Raw genomic sequence first — 19,789 nt, 5'->3', positions numbered from 1 at the left:
GCACTGAACAGCTTCTAGGAACACCGAGTGACCTCTGAGGTAACTGGAACCATGGCCCTGACTGCAACACAAGGTGCAACCATCTGGGCCTTGGATCCATTGACACCTGGAAGACTGATCTTCAGAGACACAGACAGCCCAATTACACCAATCAGAGGTAAAAATGGGTACACTAGGTAAAAACACACTCAACACCACTGAGAGCAACGCGACACCAATAGAAACTAGAGGCCCTACAACAGAAAGACACGAACAACCAAATACAGATGAAGCAGAAGAAAATGACCTAAAAATAACTTTAAGAGAATGTTTGAGGCCCTTAAAGAGGAAATAAAAAATTCCCTCAAAGAAATGGAGGAAAAGACTAACAAAAAATTGGAAGAAATCAACAAATCCCTTAAAGAAAACAAAAATCAATCAAACAGGTGAAAAAAATGATTAAAGACTTGAAAGACAAAATAGAGACAAAGAAAACACAAGCTGAGGGAATTATAGAAACAAATTATGAGAAAACCATCAGGAACCACAAATGCAAGCATAAACAGAAGAATATAAGAGATGGAAGAGAATCTCAATTGCTGAAGACACAATAAAGAAAATAGACTCACCAGTCAAAGAAAATATTAAATCTAACAAAAGCTTAAAACAAAATATCCAAGAAATATGGGACACCATGAAAAGAATAAGAATAATAGGGATAGAAACACTCCAGTTCAAAGTCACAGAAAATTTATTCAACAAAATCATAGAAGCAAACTTTCCTAACCTAAAGAAGGATATGTACATGAAGATATAAGAAGCTTACAGAACACCAAATAAACTGGATCAAAAAAACCACATAATATTCAAAACACTAAACATACAGAATAAAGAAAGAATATTAAGAGCTGCATGCAATGGAAATAGGCAAAGTAACATATAAAGGCAGACCTATCAGAATTACACCTGACTTCTCAATGGAAACAAACAAACAAACAAACAAAAAAGAAAGCCAGAAGATCCTGGTCAAGCATTATGCAGACATTAAGAGACCTCAGATGCCAGTTCAGACTACTATATCCAGCAAAACTTTAAATAACCACAGACAGACAAAACAAGATATTCCATGACAGAGCCAGATTTAACCAATACCTAGCCACAAACACAGCACTACACAAAGTACTAGAAGGAAAACTCCAACCCAAGGAAGTTGGCTACATCCACAAAAACACAGACAATAGATAATCTCACAGCAGCAAATCCCAAAGAAGGGAAAAACACACACAATAACATTACCAACAATAAAAACAAAGATAATAGGAACTAGCAATCACTGGTTATTACTATCCCTTAATATAAATGGACTCAATTCACCTATAAAAAGACACAGGCTAAGAGAATGGATACAAAAACAGAACCCATCCTTCTGCTGCATACAAGAAACACACCTCAATCTCAAAGACAGACATTGCCTCAGAGTAAAGAGTCGGCAAAATTTTTTTCCAATCAAATGGATCTAAGAAACAAGCTATTGTAGCTATCTTAATATCTAACAAAATAGACTCCAAACTAATATCAATCAAAAGAGACAAAGAAGGACATTTCAAGATAGTCACAGCAGGAATCTATCAAGAGGAAATCTCAATACTGAGCATCTATGTCCCAAATACAAGGGCGCCCTCATATGTAAAATAAACACTTTTTTTTTGTTGTTTTATTTGAGTCAGGGTTTCTCTGTGGCTTTGGAACCTGTCCTGGAACTAGCTCTCGTAGACCAGGCTGGCCTCAAGCTCACAGAAATCTACCTGCCTCTGCCTCCCAAGTGCTGGGATTAAAGGCGTGCGCCACCACCGCCCGGCAGAAACACTTCTAAACTTAAACCACACATTAAACCCTACACACTAATAGTGAGAGACTTTAACATCCCACTCTCACCACTGGATAGGTCTGTCAGACAGAAAATTAATGGAGAAATAAAGAAACTAACAGATGTTATGACTCAAATGGACTTAACAGACATCTATAGAATATTCCATCCAAACATAAAAGAATATACCTTCTCCTCAGCACCTCATGGAACCTTCTCAAAAACTGACCACATACTAGGTAACAATACAAACCTCAACAGATACAAAAAATTGGAATAACCCCATGTATCTTACTGGATCACCATGGCTTAAAAATAGAATTCGACAACAACACTAATTCCACTAAAGCCCACAAACACTTGGAAATTAAACAATGCTTACCTGAATCATCAATGTGTCAAGGAAGAAATAAAGGAAGAAATTAAAGACTTCCTAAAATTCAATGAAAATGACCACACATCACACAATTTATGGGACACAATGAAAGCATGTGAAGAGGAAAGTTCATAGCACTAAATGCCTACATAAAGAAGCTGGAAAAAATCCACTCTAGTGAGTTAACAGAACATTTGAAAACTGTAGAACAAAAAGAAGCAAACTAGCCCAGGAGGACTAGACAGCAGGAAATAATCAAGCTGAGAGCAGAAATCAACAAAATAGAAACAAAGAAAACAATACAAAGAATAATACAAAGAGTTGGTTCTTTGAGAAAATCAATAAAGTAGACAAACAAACCTTTATCCAAACTACCCAAAAGGCAGAGAGAGAGAGAGAATATTCAAATTAACAAAATCAGAAATGAAAAGGGGGACATAATAGACATGGAGAAAATCTAGAGAATCATTAGATCATATTTTGAAAACCTGTACTCCACAAAATTGGAAAACTTAAAGGAAATGGACAACTTTCTGGATAAACATCACTAACTAAAATTGAATCAAGACCAGATAAGCAAATTAAATAGACCTCTAAACAATTAATAGATGGGAACTACTGAAACCGAGACGCTTTTGTAAAGCAAAGGACATGGTCAAAAAGACCAAAACAGCAGTCTACATTATGGGAAAAGATCTTCATCAACCTCACATCAGACAGAGGACTGATCTCCAAAACATACAAAGAGCTCAAGAAATTGGTCGTCAAAAGAACAAATAATTCAATAAAAAAAAAAAAAACGGAGTACAGACCTAAACAGAGAACTCTCAACAGAGGAATTAAAATGGCTGAAAAACACTTAAAGATATGCTCAACATCCTTAGTCATCAGAGAAATGCAAATCAAATCAACTCTGAGATTCCATCTTACACCTGTCAGAATGGCCAAGATTGAAAACACTAATGACAACTTTTGCTGGAGAGGATGTGGGGTAAAGAGAACATTCTTGCATTGCTGGTGGGATTGCAAACTGGTACAGCCCCTTTGAATATCAGTATGATGATTTCTTTTTTTAAATATTTATTTATTTATTATGTATACAATATTCTGTCTGTGTGTATGCCTGCAGGCCAGAAGAGGGCACCAGACCCCATTACAGATGGTTGTGAGCCCCCATGTGGTTGCTGGGGATTGAACTCAGGACCTTTGGAAGAGCAGGCAATGCTCTGAACCTCTGAGCCATCTCTCCAGCCCCCAGCAACTTTCCTCAAGACCCAGCAATACCACTTTTGGGTATATACCCTAAGGATGCTCAATTGTACCACAAGTACATGTGCTCAACTATGTTCATAGTAACATTGTTTATCAGAACCTGGAAACAACCTAAATACTTCTCGATCAAAGAATGGATAAGGAAAATGTGATACATTTACACAATGGAGTACTACACAGCAGAAAAAACAATGACATCTTGAAATTTGCAGGGAAATGGACCTAGAAAATATATTGAGTGAGGTAACCCAGACCCAGAAAGACAAATATCATACTATTCTCTCATAAGTGTCTTTTATACATAAAGCAAAAAAAGCCTACAGTTCACAATTCCAGAGAATCTAGACAATAATGAGGACCCTAAGAGAGACATACATGGATCTAATGTACATGGGAAGTAGAAAAAGACAAGATCTCCTGAGTAAATTGGGAGCATGGGGACCATGGGAGAGCGTAGAAGAGAAGGTGAGAGAAAGGGAGGGGAGTGGAGAAAAATATATAAAACAACAATAAAATACAGAAAAATAGATGGTCAGCTGAGAACTCTTTTAAAGTTTCTCTGGAGTAGAATTAAGAAAAAAAATCTGCTCTACTGAAACCCCAAACAGCTTCCTGTCAGGACAAAATGAACTGGCTGAGATACACTTGGCTTCCTTAAAATTTTGTTAATCATTTATGAAGGAATCATTGCTTTGGGGTGAAGATGTTATGGTGTGAAAATTAATACAGAGAAAAATGTCTAACTGCTTGTGGACTTCTAAGAAGAACATGTAACTTCTGATCTTAATGTGATTTCTTATGTAAAGATTTTAATTTGTTTTTGGAAAATATGTAATTTGTGGTTGTGAGGTTGAAATCTTTTCTTGCATAGAAATCTTTGTATTGGGGAATAAAAAGGATAAGAGAAAAATAAGAGATAGAAAAAGGAAAGATGTAGAAGGAAAAACATCAGGAAAGAGAAGGGAACCATCAGAGAAGAAAAAAGAGAACATCAGAAGAGAGATAGAAGGAGAACAACTGAAAAGAAGAAAACGTCAGGGTAGAAGAACAGAACAGAACAACCAGCAGAGAGAAAAATAAAAGAAGAATTGAACTCTGGCCCTCAAATAAAGTTCCTGTGTGTGTCTGTGCATCTGTCCACATGCATGCCTTTAATCCCAGCACTCAGGAGGCAGAGGCAGGCAGATCTCTGTGAGTTCAAGGCCAGCCTGGTCTATAACAGATAGTTCCAGGACAGCTAGGACTGTTTTACAGAGAAACCCTCCTTGAAAAATAAAAAAAACAAGAGAGAGAGAGAGAGAGAGAGAGAGAGAGATTGAGAGATATGATATGGAAGATACTATAGAGGAAATAGATTCATCAGTCAAAGAAAATGTTAAATCCAACAAATTCTCTTTTTCGCTTTTTAAATATTTTTTTTAAAAGAAAACAAACTATGTTCATTATACATATTCTACATACCAATCCCAGTTTCCACTCCTTCCCCTCCTCCCATTCCTTCTACCTACTCTCCCTACCTCACCCCCCCCATACACTCCTCAGAGAGGTTAAGGCACATTACTTTGGGGAAGGTCCAAGGCCCTCCCCCCCACTATAGTTAGGCTGAGCAAGGTATCCATCCAAAGAGAATAGGTTCCCAAAAGGCAAGTACAAGCAGTAGGGATAAATCCTGGTGCCACTGCCTGTTGCCCTGCAGCCTGTCCCAGCCATACAACTGTCATCCACATTCAGAGGGACTAGTTTGGTCCTATGCTGTTTCCTTTCCTGTACAGCTGGAATTGGTGAGCTCCCATTAGCTCCGGTAAACTGTTTCAGTGGTGTCTTCATCATGGTCTGGACCGCTTTGCTCATATTCTCACTCCATCCACTCTTCAACTGGAGTCCAGTGCTCCAATACAGGTCTCTGCCTCTGTTCCCATTAGTTGCTGGATGAAGGTTTTATGGTGATGTTTAAGATATTCATCAGTCCGACTGCAGGCAAGGACAGTTAACACAAAACATCCAGGAAATCTAGGACACAATAAAAAGACAAACTAAAGAATAATAGGGAAAGAAGGAGAAGAACTCTAGCTCAAAGGCACAGAAAATATATTCAAGAAAATTATAGAAGAAAACTTTCCAAACCTAAAGAAGGATATCCTTGTGAAGGTACAAGAAGCTTGCAGAATACCAAATAGACTGGACCCCCCCCCCCAAAAAAAAAGAACCATCCCGTGGTCATATAATAAAACACAAAACATACAGAATGAAGAAAGAATATTAATAGCTACAAAAGAAAAATGTCAAGACCTATCAGAATTATATCCAACTTGTCAATGGAAACCATGAAAGTCAGAAGGTCCTGGACAGGTGTACTGCAGACACTAAGAGACCACGGATGTCAGGCCAGACTACTATACCTAGCAAAGCTTTCAATCACCATAGATGGAGAAAACAAGATATCCCATAACAAAACCAGATTTAAACAATACCTATCCACAAATCCTGCCCTACAGAAAGTACTAGAAGGAAAATTCCAACCCAAGGAAGCTACCTGCACCCACCAAAAACACAGGCAAAAGATAACCTCACACCAGCAAGCCCCAAAGAATGGAAACACAAAAACACTACCACCAAAAATTATCACTAATTAACAATCACTGGTCACTAATATCTCCTAAAATCAATGAACTCAATTCACCTATAAAAAGACACAGGCCATGGGAGTGGATAAGAAAACAGGATCCATCCCTCTGCTGTATACAAGAAACATACCTCAGCCTCAAAGACAGACATTATCTCAGAGTAAAGGGCTGGGAAAAGATTTTCCAATCAAAGAGACCTAAGAAACAAGTGGGTGTAGCTATCCTAATATCTAACAAGATAGACTTCAAACTAAAATCAGTCAGAAGAGATAGAGAAGGAAACTTTATACTCGTAACAGGAACAATCAATCAAGATGAAGTCTTAACCCTGAACATCTATGCCCCAAATACAAGAGCATCCACATATGTAAACAAGAAATTACTCAACCTTAAATCGCACATCAAACCCCACACACTAATAATAGGAGATTAAACACCCCACTCTCCCCAATGGACAGGTCTGCCAGACAGAAACTTAACAGAGAAATAAGAGAACTAACAGATGTCATGACTCAAATGAACTAAACAGACATCTACAAAACATTCCACCCAAACACAAAAGAATATGCCTTCTTCTCAGCACCTCATGGAACTTTCTATAAAATTGATCACATACTTGGTAACAAAGCAAGTCTCAACAGATACAAATAAATTGGAGTAACCCCCTGGATTTTTATCAGATTATTCTGGTTTAAAGATAGAATTTAACAACAACATTAATTGCAGAAAGCCTACAATCTCATGGAAATTGAACAGTGCTCCATCAAACTACCCCTGGAGCAAGGAAGAAATTAAAGACTTCCTAGAATTCAATGAAAATGAAAGCACAACATACCCAAATCTATAGGGCACTATGAAAGCAGGGCTAAGAGGAAAGTTCATAGCACTAAGTGCCTACATAAAGAGGAGAAAGCTCACATTAGTGACTTAACAGCACACCTGAAAGCTCTAGAACAAAAAGAAGCAGACTCATCCAGGAGTAGATGACAGGAAATGACCAAATAGAGGGCTGACATCAATAAAATAGGAACAAAGAAGGCAATACAAAGAATCAATGAAACAAAGAGCTGGTTCTTGAAGAAAATCAACAAAATAGACAAACCTTCATCCTAACTAACCAAAAGGCAGAGAAAGAACATCCAAATTAACAAAATCAGAAATGAAAAGGGGGACATAACGACAGACACTGAGAAAATCCAGAGAATAATTAAATCATACTACAAAAATTTGTACTTTACAAAATTGGAAAATGTAAAAGAAATGGACAATATTCTAGATAGGCACCACATACCAAAATTAAACCAAGACTAGATGAACAATTTAAATAGACCCATAACCTGCAAGGAAATAGAAGCAGTCATCAAAAGGATACCAACCAACCAAACCAAAACAAAACAAAAAGCCTAGGGCTAGATGGTTTCAGTGCAGAAATCTACCAGAACTTCAAAGAAGAGCTAATACTTATACTCCTTAAAGTGTTCCACATAATAGAAACAGAAGGAACATTACCAAACTCTTTTTATGAGGCTACAGTTACCCTGATACCAAAACCACACAAAGACTCAACCAAGGAAGAGAATTACAGACCAATCTCACTCATGAACATAGATGCAAAAATAGTCAATAAAATACTGGTAAACTGAATCCAAGAACACATAAAAAAAATCATCCACCATGATCAAATCAGCTTCATTCCAGAGATGCAGGGATGGTTCAACATACAAAAATCTAACAATATAATCGATCATATAAATAAACTGAAAGAAAAAAAATCATATGATCATCTCATGAGATGCTGAAAAATCATTCAACAAAATCCACCACCCCTTCATGATAAAGGTCTTGAAGAGATCAGGGATACAAGGAATGTATCTAAACATAATAAAAGCAATATACAGCAAGCCAACAGCCAGCATCAAATTAAATGGAGAGAAACTCAAAGCGATTCCATTAAGATCAGGAACAAGACAAGGCTGTCCACTTTCTCCATATCTATTTAACATAGTTCTTGAAGTTCTGGCTGGAGCAATAAACCAACAAAAGGAGATCAAGGGGATTCAAATTGGAAAGGAATAAGTCAAGGTTTCACTATTTGCAGATGATATGATAGTATATATAAGTGACCCCCAAAACTCTACTAAGGAATTCCTACTGATGTGGCAGCTTCAGTAATGTGGCAGGATACAAGATCAACTCAAAAATATCAGTAGCCCTCCTATATACTAATGATAAAGAAGCTGAGAAAGAAATCAGAGAAACATCACTCTTCACAATAGACACAAATAACATAAAATATCTTGGGAGTAAAACTAACCAAAGAAGTGAAAGACCTATTTGACAAGAACTTTAAGTCTTTGAAGAAAGAAATTGAAGAAGACACCAGAAAATAGAAAGATCTCCTATGCTCTTGGATAGGTAGGATCAACATAATAAAAATGGCAATCCTACCCAAAGCTGTCTATAGATTCAATGCAGTCCCCATTAAAATCCGAACACAATTCTTCACAGACCTTGAGAGAACAATACTCAACTTCATACAGAAAAACAAAAAACCCAGAATAGCCCAAACAATCCTGTACAATAAAAGAACTTCCGGATGCATCACTATCCCTGACATCAAGTTCTGTTTCAGAGCTACAATAATGAAAACAGCTTGGTATTGGCATAAAAACAGACAGGTTGATGAATGGAATCAAATCAAAGACTGGATACTAATCCACATACCTATGAACACCTGATTTTTGACAAAAAAAAAACCCCTAAAATTATACAATGGAAAAAAGAAAGCATCTTCAACAAATGGTGCTGGCATAACTGGATGTCAACATGTAGAAGAATGAAAATAGATCCATACCTATCTCATGCATAAAACTCAAGTTCAAATGGATTAAAGATACCAATATAAATCCTACCACACTGAACCTGATAGAAAAGAAAGTGGAAAGTAGCCTTCAATGCATGGGCACAGGAGACCACTTCCTAAATATAACACCAGTAGCACAGACACTGGGAACAACAATAAATAAATGGGGCCTTATGAAACTGAGAAGTTTCTGTAAAGCAAAGGACATAGTCAATAAGACAAAAAGGCAGCCTACAGAATAGGAAAATATCTTCACCAACCCCACATCTGACAGAGGACTGATCTCCAAAATATATAAAGAATTCAAGAAATTGGACATCAAAATTGCAAATAATTCAATTCAAAAATAGAGTACAGAACTAAACAGAGAATTCTCAACAGAAGAATCTCAAATGGCCAAATGACACTTAAGGAAATGTTCAACATCCTTAGCCATCAGGGATATGCAAATCAAAATGGACTCTGAGATTCCATCTTATACCAGTTAGAATGGCTAAGATTAAAAACACCAATGATAGTTTATGCTGGAGAGGATGTGGAGTAAGGGGAATACTCCTTCATTGATGGTGGGAATGCAAACTTATACAACCACTCTGGAAATCAGTATGGTGGTTTTTCAGAAAATTTGGAATCAACCTACCTCAGGACTCAGCAATATCAGTCTTTGGCATATATCCAAAAGATGCTTTAATCATACTACAAGGACATTTGTTCAACTATATTCATAGAAGCATTATTTGCAATATCCAGAACCTGGAAACAACCTAGATGCCCCTCAACCAAAAAATTGATTAAAAAAATGTGGCACATTTACACATTGGAGTACTACTCAAAGGTAAAAAATAATGACATCTTGTATTTTGCAAATGGATAGAACTAGAAAAACCCATCCTGAGTGAGGTAATTCAGACCCAGAAAGATGAACACAGTGTGTCCTCACTCAGAAGTGGATGACAGCTATAAACAAAGGATATTGAGCCTATAGTTCATGATCTTAGACAAGCTAAGTAATAAGGTGAACCCTAAGAAACACACACACAGAGACAGACAGACAGACAGACAGACACACACACACACACACACACACACACCTGGAAAGGGGAAATAGACAAGATCGCCTGGTAACATTGAAAACATGGGAGTAGGGGGAGAAGGGAGGGCAGAAAGGGAAGAAGAAGGGAGAAGGGGAGTGGGGAGAAGAACTTAAGGGAATGAGATGTCAAGATGGAGGAAAGACAGAGATGAGAGCAAGAAATAGATGTTTTGATTGAGGGAGCCATTATGGGGCTAGCAAGAAGCCTGGCACTAGAGAAATCCCCAGGAATCCACAAGGATGACCCCAGCTAAGACCATAAGCAGTAGAGGAGAACTGAACTGGTCTTGCCCTTTAGTCAGATTGATGTATATTTTAAATGTCACTATAGAACCTACATCCAGCAACTGATGGAAGCAGAGGCAGAAACCCTCAGAGGAGCACTGGGATGAGCTCCCAAAGTCCAGTTGAAGAGTGGGAGAGTGAGAATATGAGCAAAGAGATTCATATCAGTTTGCCTGAGCTAATGGGAGTTCACCAACTCCAGCTGGACAGGGAAGGAAACAGTATAGGACCAAACTAGATCTTCTGAATGTGGGTGACAGTTATATTGCTGGGACAGAGTGTGGGGCCACTGGCAGTGAGACCAGGATTTACCCCTACTGCTTATACTGGCTTTTTGGGAACTTATTTTCTTTGGATGGATATCTTGCTAAGCCTAGATCTTGGACCTTCTCCAAAGCATTGTGCGTTACCCTCTCTGAGGATTGGGTGGGGCTGTGGCAGGGTGTGTGTGGAAGGAATGGGATGGGGGGAGGGAGTGGGAACTGGGATTGGTATGTATAATGCAAAAAAGATAGTTTGTTTTCTTTTTAAAAAATAATAAAAAGAACCAGTGGAGAATTATGTAGAATCTGAACAAGAGTCCCAAGTCATTGCAGCAGCATCTAAGAGTTCACATGATGAGGCTGCCTGGTTCAGTGGTTCAGTGGCTAACGGGTACATGGTGAGGCTGCCTGGTTCAGTGGCTAATGGGTACATTTTGAGCTTCAGCTCTCCACTGATGTGGCCTAGGACTGTTTACATTTGATTACATTATCTTGTAGTTCATTTTCTTATTTAACTTTATTTATTTGTAAAACATATTACTTTTTAGTGTGTGTGGAGGGGCAGGGCATATGCATGTGGGTGCAGATGCCAGAAGAGCATCTTTGGAGCCCAGAAGAGGCATCAGATTTCCTGGAGTTGGAGTTACAAGTGGTTATGAATGATGGACCTCGGCCTTGGGAACCAAACTCTAATCTACAGGAGCAACACATACTCCTAAGTGCTGAGCCATCCTTGCAGCCCTACATTGGTCTGGTGTTTGTTTTGTTACGTTTTGAAGAGTTTCATACTGTAGCTGAGGATATTCACTATGTAGTGAGGAAGGAACTCACTATGTAGCCTGGACTGGTCTCCAACTCAACTCATGGTAATCCTCCTGCCTCCAACCCCAAATGTTGGGATCACATGTGTGAGGCATATATTTAAGCTCAAGAATAATTTTCTTAGTTTAGGAGAAAAACAACACAGCAGACAGGCTGAGAACCTGAACAGTTGCCAGGAGGAAGGAGATAAAGAGGAAGAGAGAAAGCCATGCTTATTACAACAGAAATCAGCTGGTCAGCTCCATGACAGAAGGATGCTGTGAAGAAAGGGTAAGAAAGCCCATATATACATATATTTAGTTATCTGTGTAAGAGAAAGAGGACGTTCAGCATGATAGTTAATGCTGTGATATTGAGAGGGTGATAACATTTTTGTTAGGGTCCAGGAAGTCCAAGATTCATTGGTTTTCGGCCCTGGACAGAGTTAGCGTAGTGGTACACATTCAGCTGCTTATCTCTCACTACTTATATTAATTTAATAAAATGGTACTGGGAAGATGGTTTAGTTAATAAACAGATTGTTAAAGAAGGATGAGGACCTGAGTTCAATGCCCCAGAACCTATGTAAAAAAGAAAGAAAGAAAAAGCTAGGTGTGGCACATGCACCTGCAGTCCCAGCCCTAGGGAGCCAAATTGGTCAGCTCCAGGTTCAGTGAGAGACCCTGCCTTAGATACTAAGATGGAGAGTGATCGAGGAAGACACATGATGCTGACCTTTGGCCTCCACATCCACAGACCTGCACAACACATGCACACATGTGTATACACAAATACACATACAAAAGGAAAATATATGTAAAAGTAAAATGTAGTAATTACAAGCCTCAGTCCACAAGCTCAGAGGGGCAGAAATACAGCTTCATTTCCCTCCAAGATCTCAGCCCTTCTTCTGCCCAGTGGGTGGAAATTTTAATTTCTGAGTCTCTAGCTTTCTTATTTTTCCCTAAGGCTGTGCCAAGGCATGCGGAGTGAGGTGCCTCTGGGCTTCAGTCTACACAGTATGAGCAGGGCAGGTGCCAGATCTGGCTTCAGGAATCTGCTTGGCTTCCCCCCACTTCTGGCACACCTTCTTCCTTCAAATGCTATTCTGAGTTGTGGCATGAGCTCACTTCTCCTCCCTGCCCTCTCCCAAGCATTTTATTTGAACCACAGATTCTCTAGGCTTCCCGAAGGAAGCTGAGTGTTTGAATCAAGAGCAAGCGCTGGGCCAACAATATCAGCTTCACTCTTCCTCCAGTCACAGCTCTCCTGAAGTCAGGGCCTTCCTCAGAGATGGCTCTGCCTAGCAGGAAGGAAAAGGAGAAAAAGCACAAGAAAAAAATCACAATTGGCTATTGTTATGATTTATGGTGTGAGTGCCCCTGGAAGGTCCCACTGTGGTGTGGGACCAGGGTAGGTAAGGGTCAGACAGATAAGCCATGAAGAGAGAACTTGGGTATGAAGACTTTATTTAGTGGGTGTTGGGGGGGATGTATGGAAGGGTGAGGGGGTGTATGGGGGGAAGAGAGAGAGTAAAAGAGAGAAATGGAGGGAGGAAGAGAGGGAGGGAGGGAGGGAGGGAGGGAGGGAGGGAGGGAGAGAACTAGCCAGCATTCCCCCCAGGAACTTGTGAAATGGTTCATGTCCATCGAAAGGAGTCATTTTTCTTTGCCTCTGGCAAAATAAACATGTGGCTCTCCATGGACACACACCTGTGATTGCATATCAAAGTCCACGCTGGCCTCCAGGTTCCCTTGGTCCCTACTCACAAGTTCCTGTTACACATTTCCAAGTCCCTGTGCCCGCTGGCCCTCCTCATCTTAGATCCCTGCTCTCTTTACACCCCTGCTCTTGCTGTTCTCACCATCCCTCTTGTTATTCCGTCTCCTGCTATCTTTCCTGTTCTCTCCTGCTTCCCTAGCTTTGGTGTTGTCCAGTCCACCACCTTTTCTCTCTATTTTGGGCTCTTCTAGATGCCTTTAGACATTTCTGCTCTCTGTTTTGGGCTCTTCTAGATGCCTTTAGACATTTTTGCTCCCTTTGTTAATTCCACCAGGGGAGACTAAGACAACTAACCACAATTTTTTAAAAATATGTATTTATTATGTATACAATATTCTGTCTGTGTGTATGCCTGCAGGTCAGAAGAGGGTACCAGACCCCATTACAGATGGTTGTGAGCCACCATGTGGTTGCTGGGAATTGAACTCAGGACCTTTGGAAGAGCAGGCAATGCTCTTAACCACTGAGCCATCTCTCCAGCCCCACTAACCACAATTTTTGAGCCAAATTTGAAGTTGGTTTTATTAAATACTGTTCAGAATGACAGACACTGACCAGGTCCATACTGGGGATTCCCACAACATGGCCTCCAATCACATTAGTCAGGTGTTTATTACAAAGGCAAACCCCACACGGCTCTGTGCTTCCGACCTTTATACATCCTGCTTATGTGCCTCCTGCCTGCACGTGACCAAGTATATCCTGTACAGTTGGGGCAACCAACCTGGTTACAAAAGTGAAAACCTGACTTGTTATCTTACATGAACAACAGTCCCAGCATTCCAGAAAATTATCTGTCCTCGGGCAAGTGGGGCTTACAGAGTAGAGGTATTTTTGTTTTATAGATCTCTTAAGAGTAGTAACTTAAACTTAAGAGCTAACTTTAGCCCTCATATCTTATCTATAATAAGGACATTCTTCAGTTACTTTGCTGCACATCCTCGCATGCAATATAGAAGTCAGAGGACAACTTGCAGGAGTTCTTTCTCTCCTTCTACCATGTGAGACCCAGTGATTGAACACAGGTCATCAGGTGCCTTGACCCCCTGATCCCCAATATTCTGGATTAAAATGGACTGGGCCATGCAGAACCCTGTGTTTGGACCTCAGGAACTGAGTCTTATTAAAACCACTGCCTGTTTTTCTCTCTGCATGAGGTCAAGCCATCAGACAGAAAGCACAAGGACACTCAGGAAAGATCTGGTTACTTTCACAAGGAGACCGGGTTGTGGTAGTCAGGGCTTCTGGTGGAAGCGGTGCCTTTGAGAAGACTTCCACATCTGAACTGAGAAGTTGGTTGATGCTCGTCCCATCTGTCCAGGAAAGACCTGAATGCTTTGCGTGAATGAAAGAAGGAAAGAGGAGAGGAACATGACCGCTCCTAGGTGGAGGAGAAAGTTTGTTATAGATACATGGAAGAGCATAGTCAGAGGCAGGGACATCTGGGAGAGTTCTGAGTGGACATGGCCCTGAGCCTCGTGAGGTGAAGGGGGAAGGGAAAGGGGAAGGGAGAGTGGGGCGAGGGGAGGGGAGGGAAGGGAAAGGAGAAGGGAAAACAGGGCAGGGGAGGGAGGAGAAACAGGTGCAGCATCCAGGAGGCCCAAAAAAGAGTAGAAGAAAAGGACTAGATAGACAAAATGGTTAGATTATATAGGGAAGGGCAGCCCAGCCCCTGGGCTAGAATTTAGGGTAGGGTGGGGTAAGCTAGCCAGGAAAGCCCTATAATAGATAGGGACTGAGAGACACAGGGAGAACCTAGTGGTCAGGTCCACTTTGATAGATCAATGGACAGACATCTCAGCCATTTGCCCCAGGTCTGAAACCTAACAGCTAATAAGACAATTAAAGACAGCATTAAAACATTCTGAACGCTTGACAGTTTCAGAAGTTCCAACCAGTTAATTATCTAATTAGTCTTGCAGATGCTCAATGGAAGGTGCTGGGAATTTTCAAAACTTTTCTAACTTTGTTATGAGAACTTTCAAAGGTCCTGTGGCCTACATGGCTTGGCCTCTCTGAGGTAAGTCAGCTTTATCGCATTCACTGATGACAGTAGGCCTCTGTCAGAAATGTCCTCTGGGCCTTAGATCAAAGGATGGAGAGAATGCTGGCCAGGCTGGGAACTGTGGGGGCAATGGCCCAGAGGCCACTCTGGTTGGCATCTCTGAGGAATGGTTTTTATGCTTGGAGAGGCAAGGATGAAGTGGCAAGACAGTACTCAGATACTAAGCTGGGCTCTGGGGCAGACCTGGGATTCAGGTTCTCAGTACATAATGTTGTGAACCTTGGATAGGGTCACCTGTCACCCCTGCACGGAGGCACCCTGGCCAGTTTGTGGCATTCTGTAAATGACCTTGCACAGTACAGTAATTTGAAGCAACACTTGATGAAAGAAAAACAATTTTTGTGGGGCCACTCACTGCCTCTGTGACAGAATTCATAGGCAAAGGCCAACTTGTCCTTGGGACCTCCATCTTCAGCACACAGCATGCTACCACATAGGGGGTGGGGAGAGGCAAGAAGGGAGGCGGAACATGTCAGAGAGATGTCAAGCTTTGGCTCCAAGTGAAATAGGGGTGGGCGAGTGAAGGAGTGACCCGTGTGTTGTCTGGGTTACCTAGGCTGCTTCAGTGAAGCCAAGGGCAACATGGGATGACAAGCCAGCCAACTTGTCACTTCTCTCTTCCCAGAAGATGAGGACATAAATGGGTTGATGGTGGTAAGGGCGGCTGAGGGAAGTCAGCTGATTAGAATGGGAGTCAGCAGGATGGAGGAGATGAACAAAAAGTCTCAGGTGACCATGCTTCAGGTCGAAGCAGCTCGAAGTTGGCTGCCAACAAGCAGAGCTCTACAAGGGGCCAGTGAAGTCTCCCTTTGGGTTTCTGGGTGACATGGGACAGGAGCTGGGGAGGGACAGTGGGCTGCAGACTCAAACTGCAGACTGCTAGTATGTGATAAGGAGAGTGTGCTGGGTCGTTCAGGCTGGCTCCTGGATGACTCTCCGGTGGCTTTCCTGGATGTAAGATCTTGCATTCTCCAGTAGCTCCATTCCCTGCCCCTTCCCTGGGTAAGGCTGGATGCCTCAGGAGCAGCCATGCACCCTCCTATCCCTGAGGCAACGAGCTGACTGATGGCAGTAACCCCTGCAGCTTCCCCATCATTGCAGATCCTGGAAGTGGCAAGCAAATCCTGATACTGTAACTTTAAGTGGGGGAACCTGCTACCCCGAGTTGATTACCAATAGGGCCTTCAAAAAGGAAATAGGGCTAGCTTGTGGGGAGCCACTGGTGTAACTCTAATTGCTGACACTGAAAACCGTCTGCCATGAGAACAGGAACAAACGCCGTCCCTGAAACAGATATGGCCCAGGTCCAGGCCCTGGTCCTATTCTCATCGCTGCTGACCCTCTGTGACTCTAAAGGTGAGTGGAGAAGCCAGAGAAACACAGAGTCATGGGGAGGAGACAGTGTGGGGACACAGCCACTGACCTTCCTGTCTTTGTTCTCAGGGAGCCCCGTGGTGTGGGTGCGAGTCCAAATAGAGGCCCCCAAACTCCCATCCTTCTCCCTCTCAGTTCACTGTGGGGTCTTAGGAACCAACATCATCTCTCTGGTAACAGTGAGTTGGGAAGGATTTGTTGATGCCCGAATGACCAAACTAGCCGTGTTACATCCAGAACTTGGCACCCAAAAGTGGGCCCCTGCCTCCCAGGTCCGCTGGGAAACCTTAAATAGCATCTCTCTCACTCTGACCCTGGAACAATCCAAGGCAAGAAACCTCCTGGCCAACACCTCATTCTGCTGTGAGTTCATTACCTTCCCTCAGGGTTCCAGAGTTGCCTGTGGAGACCTCAATAGCTCAGATCCAGGTGTGTATGGGGAAAGATGGGAGACAGGGAGGACCTTGACACTGGCCTCCCATCTTGACACCTTTCTCTGTTTCTAGGACTCTCTACCCCAAGTCCAGGCCCCATTCTTCAAGGAGACCTGACCAGGATCTTTGGAACCTTGGGGGTTCTCTTATTTGGTTTCATCTTTATACTCTGTCTCCTGCGGCGGCAGAAGTGTTGGTGAGAACAGGCCCAGTAACATTCCCACACTGCTTGGCTAGCTGCCCTCTGCCCCTGATTCCTCCTCTTCTGTCTCCCAGGTGTTTCAGTAACTCTCAGCCGTCCTCCACCAGCACCCAGGCACAGATGCAAACGCAGGTGAGCCTTGAAGGATGGTTTCTGGAGCGGGGCACCAGCTGTGCCCCACAGCCTGCCAGCCAAGCATCCCTGGCTGCTCTCTACCCACCACCACCCGATTCAGCACCTCTGTGTGAGGTTATGGTCCACCATGACCAGCACCTGCCCCAGTGTTCATCCCTCTTCCCCGAAGACCAGTACCAACCAACGAACCCCCGCTGCCTGTCTTCTCAGCTTCCCTGGTTGGCCTCTGTGCGTGGCAGCTTCGTCTCCACTGAGAATGGACTGTATGCTCTGGCCAGAGAAAATCTTCCACACCCCGTTCCTGACATCCTTGGTACCACCGACTGTCTGGAATACAGTACCCTGTGCGTGGGAACCCAATGACAGGCACCCTCAGTCTCCTCCAGGCCTTTGGGAGATCCTTTTGCTGATGTCTTTATCCTGGACACAGGCCTCTTCATAAATCTTGTTTTATTTTTCGGCCTCTGATAAGAGCACATCCTGCTAGCTAGAATGTGGTCAGTGTGTGAACTTATATGACCTAGGTGTGGGTGGAGGTTATGGCAAAGGCCCAGTTACATCCTGTTTTGCACATATTTCCAACCCCCTCCAGATGATGTCTTTAATACTGTCATTAAAGTGATCATTCTGTTTGGAACTTTAGCTTTGTTTGGACTTTGCTGCTTTAGGAGGTCAGAGGCAGATTCAGTCTCTTGGGAGGAAGAACCCAGGTTGGAGCTAAAAGGAACTGGGACTGAGACCCAGGCTGAACCTGTGGTTGGTTCTTGCTGAGGGACACAGGAGAAGTGTCTCTTGGGCTTCAACCTCTGCTGTCTGACCTGGCCTCCTCATGATAGATTCCCTGTGTAGCTGGGGTGGAGCCTTAGTACCCTCTACTGGCCTCTACTGTTGCTCCTCCAGGTCTTCTCTTATGAGCAGAGACCTGGACACTGCTGCCCACTGGCCACTCAGAGGCAGGCAGAGAGGCCTTGCAGACACAGGGATTGAACACAGGTTCATCCATCTCAAGTCGTTCCACCCAGGAACTGGGTTCCTCTGCATGAGACAAGCACCCTGGGCCCCCCACGTCATCTACAGAGGAGACAAAATGACTGAGACAGCCCTCTGAGCCCTAAGGACCTTGATTTGGATTCCTAGATCATTCTAGAACCACATAGCTCGATTACATGAGAGGCTCCCCTTGTTTGTGGGGTGCATAAGGAGGGTGCAGAAGCCCAAGCAGCGTGGAGATTGCAAACTAAGGAGCCTGACCTGTTGTTTGGACTGGCCTTTGTAGACTTCGCTACGCTTGAACATACAGAGAAGCTTGGGGGAGAGGCAGGAGGTTTTTTATTAGTGGGGGAAAAACCGCCTGTGCATTCCTGGTGGGGCTGCCTTTCACTTGCACCCCTGGACCTACTGTAAGTGGTCCTGTCTCTACCAGGTGACAACTAACCCTGCTGCTGAGCTCAGATGGTGCCTATGGGGCCTTAGTACAAGAAGCCAAGAAGCCATGGGCAAGGGGATTTCCTCAAAGAGCTGCAAGTAGGGAGAGAGACCTGGGATTGATAGCCCTGCCCTCCCTCCACTGGGCTGGGTAACCTTGACCATCCCCAGCCACTATCCAGAAGCTACCAACAGTTGCTCCTTTCCCTACCTGTTCACTTCTGGGAAGACCAGCAACTAGGCACCCACTGACTCCTTCTGCCTCCAGTCACCCCAAGCCTGGCTTCCTCAGCGCAGCCTCGTCTACCCTCAGCCTCACTCCCTTGACAACCTGGCTTGAGGGTGTCCCTAGTCTCTCACCTTCCCTATTCCTGATACCTCTCCCCATCCCCCACAGCTTGCACCTAACCCTGGATGTCTGGACGCCAGCATAGCCCAACTGTCTCCTTCTGTCTTCCTCATGGTTCACTGCCCTCTTGGCAGTCTAGTTTGTCTCCTCCACATCCTGAGAAGCCTGTGCCCAATACCTTTCTTCATCAGCATAAAGCTCTACACTAGGTGTTGTAATAGGAGCAGCGGGCTACATTCCTGGCACCTGGACGCCTGCACGGCTAGCTTTATACCCGAAATAATTACACGGAAACTGTATTCTTTTAAACACTGCTTGGCCCATTAGTTTCAGGCTCTTACTGGCTAACTCTCACATCTTACTTTAACCCATTTCTAATAATGTGTGTAGCACCACAAGATGGTGTCTTACCAGGAAGGATTCTAGCCTACATCCTTCTGGGGTCGGAGAACCATGGCAACTGCCTGACTCGGCTTCTTTCTCCCTGCATTCTGTCTGTCTACTCCACCTACCTAATTTTCTGTCCTATTAAAGGCCAAGCAGTTTCTTTATTAATTAACCAATGAAAGCAACAGACAAATTGTTGTGTTACGGAGCGGC

The 19,789-nt window shown here is 42.9% G+C and overlaps 1 protein-coding gene across 2 annotated transcripts; it reads left to right on the top strand.

Moving 5' to 3' along the window:
* The first annotated feature begins 16,529 nt into the window (after window positions 1-16,529).
* Pvrig (PVR related immunoglobulin domain containing) lies at window positions 16,530-18,057 on the top strand. Of its 2 annotated transcripts, XM_041649313.1 has the most exons (5): window positions 16,530-16,626; window positions 16,714-17,073; window positions 17,151-17,274; window positions 17,355-17,412; window positions 17,626-18,057. In XM_041649313.1, exons 1-5 carry the CDS (start codon window positions 16,530-16,532, stop codon window positions 17,776-17,778), a joined length of 792 nt encoding a protein of 263 aa, XP_041505247.1. In that variant the 3' UTR covers window positions 17,779-18,057. The 2 variants fall into 2 exon arrangements, with proteins under 2 accessions (XP_041505247.1, XP_041505246.1); XM_041649312.1 differs by having other exon boundaries at window positions 17,355-18,057.
* The last annotated feature ends 1,732 nt before the right edge of the window (window positions 18,058-19,789 follow it).

This window comes from Microtus oregoni, unplaced genomic scaffold (genome assembly GCF_018167655.1).
Source record: "Microtus oregoni isolate MIOR12 unplaced genomic scaffold, Mior012 000003F_ref0000135, whole genome shotgun sequence".
Classification (NCBI taxonomy): Eukaryota; Metazoa; Chordata; class Mammalia; order Rodentia; family Cricetidae; genus Microtus; species Microtus oregoni.
This window is presented reverse-complemented; position numbering and strand designations above follow the sequence as displayed.